General features: G+C 43.1%; 1 protein-coding gene across 1 annotated transcript; it reads right to left on the bottom strand.

The window, feature by feature from the left end:
• Window positions 1-9,679: 9,679 nt before the first annotated feature.
• Window positions 9,680-10,708, bottom strand: LOC127185240 (melanoma-associated antigen B1-like). Its single transcript, XM_051141778.1, has one exon. The coding sequence runs from the start codon at window positions 10,706-10,708 to the stop codon at window positions 9,680-9,682; it is 1,029 nt and encodes a 342-aa protein (XP_050997735.1).
• Window positions 10,709-11,474: the final 766 nt, after the last annotated feature.

An 11,474-nucleotide genomic window follows, 5' to 3' on the forward strand; every position in this document is an offset into this window, starting at 1 on the left:
GATGTTTTAATTTGACAGAGATGAGGTATGATGGATATTGATTCTCACTCAGAGTTTTGGAATCACCAAGACAGGAAAGATGTTTTATTCAAGGCTGCCAAATACAATTAACCAAAACACTGTGAATGTAACACTCTTATAATCCCTGATTGTTTCATGGTTCTTCTTGCTGTATGTAATTTTTTTTTATGTGTAATACACTGAGTCTTTATATATATGACAAGTAAGTATGCCTTCTTTATAAATTACCCGGGATCAAGCACACTCCTAGAGCTGTACTCACAGGCTGTGTGCTGCCACGTGTTAAAATTCCCCAGCCCTTCCAGACATTGGTGGTTCATGTCTTTCATCCCAGCACTTAGATCTCTTTGAGTTCAAGGGGAGCCTGGTCTACATGGTGAGTTCCAGGAGAGCGGGGAGAGTTACATGGGGAAATACTGTGTCAAACGAAATAAAACAAACAAAATTTTCCTTAGTACTGAAAGAGAGGATGTCTTAGGAAATAAAGGATTTCCGAAGAATGACTTTTACCTCAGATAGAGCCTGTGTGTGTCCCCTTTCCATATGTAATCAGTGCTTGGTAAGGACACATTAGAAAAGTTATTCCCCAGTCTCTTGGCAGTCACAGTTAGTCCTACACACTGCTAAAGCATCATTCTCACTTTTGTGATGTATACTGGCTCCAGCAAGATAGACATAAGATTTACAGACATACAGGCAGAGTAAGGGGCCAACCAACCGTGTGGGAGATGCTCACTGGAGCCTTGAGCTTTAGAGGTAAAGAAACTGATAGAGATATGTTCCAGAAAGGATGGGTTGGAGAGTTTCTGGAACCCTGTGATCATCAAGACTCCTGAAAACTATCATTATGATAGTTAATGATAACTAAAAGTGAAGTCAAAATGTATCTTCGGAGATTGTACAACCAATATTTCTTTCTAAACAGAATGCCTCATGTTGAGGGTTCCCTCCACAGAATTGTTTTTCTCAGCAATGTTACTATGTGACATAAAGGAAAGAGGGGAAAGCTTCATTGCTTATTACTTTACCTTTTATTTATTTTTCTCTTTACATTTGTTCTACCTCAAATTTTGGGTAGCACAATCAATAAGGGTAGAAAGAATAGACAACTTTGTCCTTATTTATTTATTTTATTTTCCTTTTTAAGATTTTTTCTTTTTTTATTGAAAAATGAAATCATTCATGATAATCTCATTTGTTATCCCATCCCATGCATCCTCCCATTCCTCCCTTCCTCCCGTTTTCACCCCATTCCCCTTCCCTATGACTGTGACCGAGGGGGACCTCCTCTCCCTGAATATGATGCTAGGTTATCAAGTCTCTTCTTGGTAGTCGGCTATCCTTCCTCCGAGTGCCATTGGGCTTCCCCATCAAGGGGACATGGCCAAACATGGGGCACCAGAGTTCCTGTGAAAGTCAGTCCCCAGTCTCCACTTAACTGTGGAGAACGTTCTGTCCCTTGGCTAGATCTGGGTAGGGGTTTGATGATGACTGCACATATTGTCCCTGGTTGGTGCCATAGATTGGGCAGAACCCCTGGGCCCAGATCTGCCCATCATAGTGTTCTTCTTGTAAGTGTCTAGGACCCTCTGGATCCATCTATTTCCCTGTCTCCTATATTTCTCTCATCTAGAGTCCCAGTAGGATGTCCTCACCTCTATCCCACTTTCCTGGTAAGTGAAGATTTTCATGAGACCTGCCCTTGGGCTAGTGTCCACTTATAAGTGAGTATATACCATTTGAGTCTCTCTGCTTCTGGGTTAGCTCATTCATTATGATCATTTCTAGTTCAATCCATTTGTCGATAAATTTCGGGAGTTCCTTGTTTTAATAGCTGAGTAGTATTCCGTAGTGTAAATGTACCACAGTTTCTTTATCCATTCTTCTACTGAGGGACACTGAGGCTATGTCCATGTTCTGGCTATTATGAATAAGGCCGCTATGAACATGGTTGAGCATATGTCCCTGTTGTATGCTGGAGCATCTTCTGGGTGTATTCCGTGGAGTAGAATAGCTGGGTCTTGAGGAAGCCCTATTCTCAGCTTTCTGAGATAGCGCCAGACAGATTTCCAAAGTGGCTGTACTAGTCTGCATTCCCACCAGCAATGAAGGAGTGTTCCTCTTTCTCCACATCCTCGCCAGCATGTGGTGTCACTTGAATTTTTGATCTTAGCCTTATTGATTTTAAAACTGGAATGCTTTTAGCTTTCCCTAAATCCACATGATATTGTCTAGAGGTTTGTGATACATAGGTTTTATGTTGAAATATGCTCCTTCTATACCCAGTTTCTTCCATACATGGCATCATGAAAAGACACAGCAGTTTTTCAAGGCCTTTCAGTTGTGGAGAGTACTACTCTTCAATCTTATGTTCAGTATTATGTTTATGGATGTGCATTATTAGTACTGTTCAGTAGTATGTGTATTCTGTGGATATGAAGTTTCTAAAGGCCATTTGATCGATACTGTAACTGAACTCTGATGTCTCTTTGTGAAGTTTTTCTAACTTTTATTGCACTGGGGCATTATGTGCCTTCATGTCCGAGAGTGCTCCACGAACTTGGGTGCACGAGAAGTCAGTGCATATTTATTTGAAATTCTTACACTTTCTTTCTGGATCGTACCCTTTTACAACAGGTAACAACCTTACACACACACACACACACAAACACACACACACACACACACACACACACACACACACACACACACTTGAATGTGGTTTAAAATCCACAGTCAACTCATCCTACATTCTTTTAGATTTCGTTTTCTAGGAATATCATTTTGCATCCTTTCATTATCCATCCATGTCTATATTGGGTGCTGACAACAACAGATAGTCTGAAAATATCTTTATTGGATGGCCCACACCATTTACACCATGGATGATTAGTGAACTGTATGGACTATGTCCCATCCTTCGCTCGTTTTCCTCTACTGTTTTCAAGTACACTATGTTGCTTACTTTCTTCATTTATATTACAAGTTTGATATTTTACTAAATTAGTATTCAAGGGTTTTCCAATTCTCATTTGGTATCCACTGTCCAATAAGGTTTACTTATATTTAGTCAGACACTGATGAGTTTTACTCTTCTCTTTCTTGCTCTTCCCTATCTTCTATACCACTGGCTTGGTGGTCATGAATTGTTTTTATTTTATTCTGCTCTTTTTATCCTGAATCATAACAGTGTTAAGAATTAATATATTGCAAAAATATTTTCTTCCACAACTTGGAAGGCATCATTTCTTTCTAACTGCTAATAACACTGTGGTTTTTGATGTCTTTGTTGTTGTTTTGTTTTTATGATTTCCCTTCCTGAGTTGGATTTTCTATCTCAACTTTCAGTAATCTTCCTTGGTTCTGTTATTTTGGTAGTTTAACTGTAACATGTAGTGTGACGCCCTAGTCATGTCTATTTGGTGTTCTTAATGCTTCCTGTGAATACACACACACACACACACACACACACACACACACACACACACACATATTTGAGAAAAAATCTCTGCTGTTATCTGGCTGAACGTTCCTTATCCTTTTAACCTAGTGCCTCCAATGCTTCACCCAGAAATATTATTCACTCATTTGATCTTTTACTCATGCCTCCAACATCTTTATATTTTAGACACGTTTATTTACTAAAGTATTTAAAACATGATTTATTTATTTGTTTTCATTGTACCTATTTGAATCTGACACGCCCTATCCCCAAGTAGAGCTACAGTGTAACAGACCAATTTATTTTTATTTTGAATGTTTCATTTACACATGTTTTGCTCAGTGGTTTATCCGAATACCAACCTGAGGAAATTCTTTCCTGGCACTTTAAATATACCCACAAACACATAGGAAGGAAGCTCACGGGGACTAATGGAAAACCTGTACTGCTAGTTTACTAAATTGATGTGGTAGCAAACTGCTTTTTAAATACTTATCTCTATATCCATAGATTAAATCAACTCTCAGTCCTCACTAAAGAAGCTTCTTTTTGCTGTGGACAGCAGTTAATACAGAAACTCTCAATTTGTCCAAGTGTAGGGAACAAATGTCTGAATGGACATCTATGCCACACTATGCTGCCCTCAAAAAGAAACATTGATGAGGGGGCAATATATGATTGGCAGAGCCAGAAGACATGGAGAAGTGCTGTGAAATGCTGTCTTCTGGCCATGACATGTCATTGGACACAAGCCCTCATTACAGCTATGGCTACCTGCATAAGGCCCCCACAAGGTCAAGCCCATCAATATACCAGCATGGATGGGAGAGCAGATCATTAGGCCCTACCCTTAGCAAAGGAAGTACTGGTAGCTTCCAGCTCCTGGGGGAGAAAATTGTTCTCCTTTAAGGGACTAGATCCTGGTAGGTTGACCAGTGTATGTCCTTCCACTCATGAACATTTGAGTATCACTGTGCTGTGATTCAGCACATGATAAAATAAGAAAAGAACATGAGATAGAAAGGCATGGTGAGGGCAGTCCAGAGGAACTTGGAGAAGGATGTCAGGGATGGGTATGATCAAAAGACATTGTACACATGTATGAAAATTTCAAAAATTATTATAAAATAGTTAAAAAGGAAAAGAGCCATTTTTTTCAGAAGAGAGAAAAGTGAACAAAATAAACCAGAAGGGAAGGTCCTGACTGAAGGAAGGGGACCAGAAGGAGCACAAATCATAGGAACAGGGAAGAAAAGTGAGGCACCAGAATCAACAAAAATTTGTAAAAACATTCAATGATTAAACCCAGTACTTTGCATTCCACCTTTTAAGGACAACTGAAAAAGTCAGAATAAACCAGAAAATGGTACAAAATATATAAATTACCTGGGCCATAACTTTGGTTCTAATTTTTTTTTTATCACTCACACATCCCTTCACTTCTCACAGCTGAGGTATACTTTCGGCCTTTGGAATGACTTCCCTCAGCATTACAAAATGGCTCCCAATTTGATAAGGAGGTTTTAATAGTTAAAGTAGTTAAAACAAACCAATAAAGATAAAAACACAACAAATAAATAAAAATCAAGTTCTTGGTCTCAGGATTCACCTTCTTAGGCGCCTGCTCCATCTAGGCCCATGGTACCTACAAGTGAACAGGATGTAGGAGCTGTATTCTGCCCACAGGAGCTCTCTGGACCATTCCAACATCCTTTTTCTGAGACTTCCTGGGTACACAGTCCTTATACTCTTACCTGCAGGTGGCTCTTCACAGCGTGTTCCTTCGGAGGCTTCCCTCTGTTCTCAGTGGTTAGACAGCCCCTGCTGTCTATCTCTGGTTGACAACAACCCTGCTCTACGGCGGTGTCTCTTCCACAGATGCAAATCATCTCGCGTTGTCGTTTACCACCACACTTATGCTTCCCGCATCCTTCACATGGTGCAACCCGCTATTTTCTCTCTTCTATTATTGTTTTTTAACATCCATTTCACTAGATTATTTTCAAAGGTATGGATTGATTTTAAGAAATTTTGTTTTTTTAATTTTCACTATGTTTCAAGTGCGCAAATACGATTTTGATGAAATACATTTGGGAAGCTTGGATTCTATTGTTTTAATCTGAAACAGGGTAAAGTGCTTAAAGGGCTATGGAAGTAAGTAGGTTTTAATCATATGATGATATTCAATCTCCATACTGAGATTAATGTACCTTTAACAATAGGAGAATAAACTTTCTTTTGCTTGCCTCTCCTCTCTTTTCCCTCGTCTCATTTCTCTGGTTGTGCCCCTCGCATCCTCTTTTCCTTCCCACTTTTCCCTTTTTTTTTCCTCTTCCCTCTCCACCTACTCCATCTCAGTCAAGGCAGTAAGGTTACGCCCAACTCCTCAGCAACTGAATCTATAGCCACCTTGACCTTGACTTCTGAGGCTTCCAAACTGTGATAATTAAAACGTCTTTTAGGCGATGCCCTTCATCTCCATGAATGATGCTTCATGAGAGCAGCAGCATAGACCTCAGGATTTTGTCCTTCAACTCTCTGGCACTCCATCTGAGTGCGTACCCTTACTTAATACTTCCATTTTTGCAACTATCCTCCTATTCAAGAAAAATAAAAATTATGCCCCATGGGACTTGCTCTTTCACAAATGCCAAAACTGCTTTGATTAGAATATTTCCACGTAATCACTCGCATTAAACAAACAACCTCAGGTAGAACAACCCTGATAGAGCTCCACTGGAAGACCAACAGAGCCAGGTAACCAGGGCCCAGAAGGGTCTATGGAGTCTGAAGTACCAGCCAAGAACCATGCATGGACTGGACCTAGTCCCCCTACACAGACTTAGCCTATAGGCAGCTCAAGATTCATGTGGGTCCTCTGCTTATGGTAGTGGGGACTTTTTCTGACATAGACTTTGTTGCCTGCTTTTGGATCATTACCCCCTGGTGGGACTGCCTTGCCAGCACACAGGGGAAGAGGACTAACTCAGTCCTGATGCAACTTGATTATCTGGGTTGGGGATGGGGGCTAGGGGGACTCCCCTTTTCTGAGGAATAGGGAAGGGAGGAGGGAGGAGAGAGGGTGGGACTTGGAGGAGAGGAGGGAGGGGGGCTAAAACCAGGACGTAAAGTGAAGAGAGAAAGAAAGAAAGAAAGAAAGAAAGAAAGAATGAAAGAAGGAGAAAACAATAATAATAAAAGAGAAGAAAAGAAAAGAAAAACATTCTCCCTGGGCATGATGGTGCACTCCTGTTATCCCATCACTCATGGGGAAAGAGGCAGGCATATCTCTGTGAGTTGCAGGCCAGCCATGTCTACAAAAAACCCTATCTGGGAAAAGAAAGAGAGCAAAAGAAAAGGGTCTGGAGAGATGGCTCAGAGGTTACAAGCATTGACTGCTCTTCCAGCGGTTCTGAGTCCAATTCCCAGCAACCACATGGTAGCTCACAGCCATCTATAACGAGATCTGATGCCCTCTTTGGTTGAGCAGGTGTACATGCAAGCAGAGCACTGTATACATAATAAATAGATTAATCTTTAAAAAAGAAAAACACCCTCACCCTCACTCCCTTTTCACATTACCATAACTTAGAAAGAGTTAACTCATATCTTATTGGTGTTACTTCTGTTCATATGCTCAAAATTATGTTAAAAAAGACCTTTGTCTTTAAATATCTCAATACCACCACAGGGATTTGCAGTGAGGATGTGCTCCGTGTATTTAAGCTGAAAACTAGTTGAGAAAGACAAAGTCTAATTCATCAACCTAATTTTTCTAGACTCAGGCACAGCTATGTGCAAAAGTAGTATTACCCTAATCATGTTCAAAAGAGACGGAATACAGCTACAGAAACAGAGGCTCCAGTATTCTCCCCCAAGTCAGGGTACAAGCACATTTATGGTGTGTCTAAGAATATAAGAATCCAGCTTCTGCTCATGCTTCTATTCACAGACGCTGACAGGCACCTTCCTGGGACGTTGTTTGTGAGCCCCTAACTAACAGACTTCTCTGTACCAGAGCAGCTCAACTAGAAAGTAAGGTTACATATATCAAAGGGATGTCACATCTTACTCCTCACTCCCATCTGTCCTTCTTGCTGGACAACGGGAGCCTGGCTGCAGGGCTTCACTCTGAACTTCTCCCACTCATCAAAATGTGTAAGAAAAGGATACATCTCCCACCACACAAACACTGATTCCCTTTAGAGACCTCGCCATGCAGGGTACCTGAACCCTTCTCAGAGCCCATGCCTGCTTTTGTCCTGCTATCTGGGTGACCATGCATTAATAATTCTTCTAATACAGTTCATAGTGCCCAGTAATCTGTGTCAGTGCTGTCATGAGCAACAGAGCCCCATCCAAAACCTGACAAGTACTTGGTTTTTTCCCTTTGGTTTGATTTTTTTCTTTTTGTGTTTCAGGGGAAAACTCTTTCTTTTGTGGTGCTCCATTTCATATGTAGATGATGGGGGAAAGCTTCAGGTGTCAACAACTGTGGGAGAAGCCACCTGACACAATCAACTATTTCCTCCTCCAGGTTATGTCTGGGTCATGGTCTTCATCAATGCAACAGAAAAGTAACTAATATACCACTGAAAGGCGCTTTAATTTTAAGGTCAAGTAGACAGAGTTTCCTCCAAGGGTGAGTTATTGCTGTGAGCAGGTTCTTATCAGGATCACTCACATTCCCAAGCCTGATACTCATGCCCATGAATGTAATGGCAGGGTTAGGATCCAGAACAAAGAAGGGGATTGCTGACTAATGAGAAGGCTTACAATGAGCCTTGTAGGAGAGGGCTTCAAATGTGTCAAAGCAACCGCTGGGCAAAATGTCCTCATTTTTGCCACAGACAGAATTCTGTCTAAAAACGGGCAAGCTTAGATGCAGGCAGAGGCGATGGCCAAACTCTGCCAAGACAGGGTTAGCAAGCCCTCAATAGTTCCTGCCTCACAAATATGTCTGTCACATATATTGGGCCAGAAGCCCGAAGATGATGCTTTAAGGAACCTGGTTTAAACACGCTTTAAAGATAGAGAAATTAGATCTAGCTGCCCATTCTGAGTGATAGACAAGTGTCTTCTTGGAACCTCTTCTCAAGGGATTATCATCCATTTTTCTCAGAAAACCCCTCCCTGCACTTCACTGTGTGGCTTGTGCAGTGCCTTCACGTGCACTGGGATAAACCTTACAAGGACTCTGGTCATTTCTATCCCCAGCAAGATTTCATGCTGGTACACTCAAAATCCAAACGGGCGTGTCTGGCGTGTGTCCTGTTCTAGCTTCGCCTTTAAAAGCTGGGATGCACTCTGTGGTCACTGTTCTTCCATTCACACTACTTCAGGGGCCCCACCTTCCTCTGCTGAGCATCTGGCCTTGCTCATCACTCCCACAACCTCAGGCAAACCACCATGCAGCCATCTCACTTAAATTACCTGCTGTGGACAGAACGGAAATCCCCTAAGGCTCTAAAGTGATCGCAATCAGACAACACATAGCAGCGCTGAATCAGAAATCGGCTCTTCCTACTCTTTCTCTTGCATTCCCCACTTATCTTAGAGAATTCTACCCTCTTCCTTATAGGTAGCTACTGCTAAATTCTAAGTTCCTGTGGGCAGTGGGTGGATCTTTGTTGTCATCGACAATAATGTTGGTGGGGAGGAGCTACCAAAGGGCTAATGACCAATGATTGGCGGGGGAAAAATAATGAAACGGCAGGGAGACTGGATATGAAGCTTGATTTATCAGTTTATTTTCTTACAGAGTTTACTAATGTAATAAAACCAACTTTACTTCGGTTAGAATTACAAACTCAAGGCAAAGACAACAGAGACAAGGATGAATTGACCACTTGACTTTGTTTCACCAACTGTAGCACATCGCATTCTATGAAACTCTTTCCCATGCCTTGTTTTCTTAGACTTACGCAGATGATATTGGTGGAGAAGGTTTTACAATACATTTAAAACCCCAAACATCTTATTCTTAAACTTGACAGGGGGCAATAAGTATTGCAGACATGAGGTCAAAAAAGTATACACGAAACAAAGCAATCTTCACTTACAGGGATCCTAGCAATGTAACAAGGAAAGAGGGGTACTTTTCCCATGCATAACAAGAAGATACACTCTTTGCGCATTCCCTCCTACTCCTAAACAACCCACTACTCAGAAGACTGCCTGCTCTTCAGCACAGTGGCAACTATCCCCAAGGGCTAGCTAAGTGTGGGAGAAGCTGCTAGCGTGGGCATGGGAGAGGGTCCTGGCAACACGGTACCGACCAGCCTCACCTCTCCTTGCTGCTCTCTCAGCCCAGTTACTCAGAGCCTCCTCATACTGTTGAGGATAGTAACCAGGAATGGCATCTTTGATCTTAGCTAAAACATCCAGGACTTTTGACTTGGTGGTTGCATTACGGGCTCTGGGACCCCAGAGGAACTCATAGCTTGGGGGATCACTGCCAGGCACCTGGCGGTACTCCACATACTTTTGCTCAACTAGCTCTTTGGTGAGGAATCTCCGGGGCTCCCCAAAGACTAAGTGCCTCCTCCCAGGATATATCCCCTGCATATGGAGGAACTCCCAGACCTCCTGCTCACTGGCACGGTTGCCTTTCATGAGGATCATACCCAGGAGGGTCAGTATGAGACCCGTCTTTGGTAATTCTTTCCTGCCACCCACATTTGCCCCGGGGGGGATGGGTAACTTGCTAACAAGGACATAGGAGGGAATGGTAGGGTTGTCAACCTTCAGCTCCAGACCATAGACCACCTCCAGCTGGCAGGTGGCTTTCTCCAGGATCCAGGTGAAGTGAGGCTTGTACTTCCTGCTGACCAGCTTCAGCATATCTGCCTGCACAGGCTGCTCATCCTCCTGGTACTTCTCCAGCATGTAGTGAAATACCTTGCTGGCCTGCCTGGATATGGGATCTGTGAGTGCAGACTGGATGGCCTCTGCTATAGTGGAGACATTTGAGCGTCTCTCATCGACACCTGAAACAGAAGCTTGAGCGCCGGCCTCACCGACGGGGTGGGGCACAGGTAATACAGGAGTGCCCTGGGATGCGGCCTCATGGGACCCCTGAGGGGGGCAGACATCAGGGGAGCTGGGGGCATCTTCCTGGCCAGGAGACCTGGCTGCTGCTTCCTCCTGAGCAGTGGGCTGAGCACCCTGGGGTTTCTGGCCCTCTGCTCGCATCTGCTGCCTTTTGGCCCGTGAGCGGCTCTTGCTCTTGTTGCCCCTAGGCATGATGCCCTGGCTAACAGACAGGAGTGCTGGAAAGGAAAAGGGAGAGAGAATGGCACTATGTCAGCATCTTTAGGTAGAGAGCAACTTCCCTTTAAGGAGCGCCCTCCCCCCTGCTGCTTTTCTCCTGGCACCTTTCTGGATTCAAATCTTGTTCCTGTTCTCTTCTTCAGTCCACTCCCTGAGAAATCTGTGGAGAGAATCAAGAGTGTGTAAGGTCACTGCCTGTTAACCCAAGTCATAGCTTACTAGGGTAAAACAAGTGCTTCCACAGGGACCCATTTTATTCCCCATGGACACTTATGTTCATTTTAAACTGTGTCTTCATTCCCACCTTTTTTTCTGCTTCACTGAACTTAGCACCACAGAGTTCTAGAGAAACGTATGGGGGGAGATTGAAGCAATGTTTGTCCTCAATGTCTGACACCATTCAGTGGAAACCAAATATGCCTATGCTTTTGCAAGCCCCGCCCCACCCGCCCTCGTGCCCACCCCGCCCCAGGCCCCGTTTCCTTCCCAGAAATACTAATCCACTAATTTCCCACCTCCTTGTTCTCCAAACGACAATGTAGTATAGTATATCTTAACTCTTTGGCCCGCCAGATCCATGACCCAAGTACGTCGCACGGGGGAACAATTACGTGAGCCCAAACCCACACACAGCATAGAGTCTTCAATTTTTACAATTCACCTCTCCTTACACCCATAGAGATTTCATCTGTCCATTTTTTTCCCCTGTGAGACTCCCAAGCTCTAATATAGACCTTTT

The sequence above is a fragment of the Acomys russatus genome, chromosome X (genome assembly GCF_903995435.1).
Source record: "Acomys russatus chromosome X, mAcoRus1.1, whole genome shotgun sequence".
Taxonomy (NCBI): domain Eukaryota; kingdom Metazoa; phylum Chordata; class Mammalia; order Rodentia; family Muridae; genus Acomys; species Acomys russatus.

Excerpts from the sequence above, each read along its gene's own strand:
- LOC127185240 (XM_051141778.1), bottom strand. The coding sequence starts at position 10,708 with ATGCCTAGGGGCAACAAGAGCAAGAGCCGCTCACGGGCCAAAAGGCAG.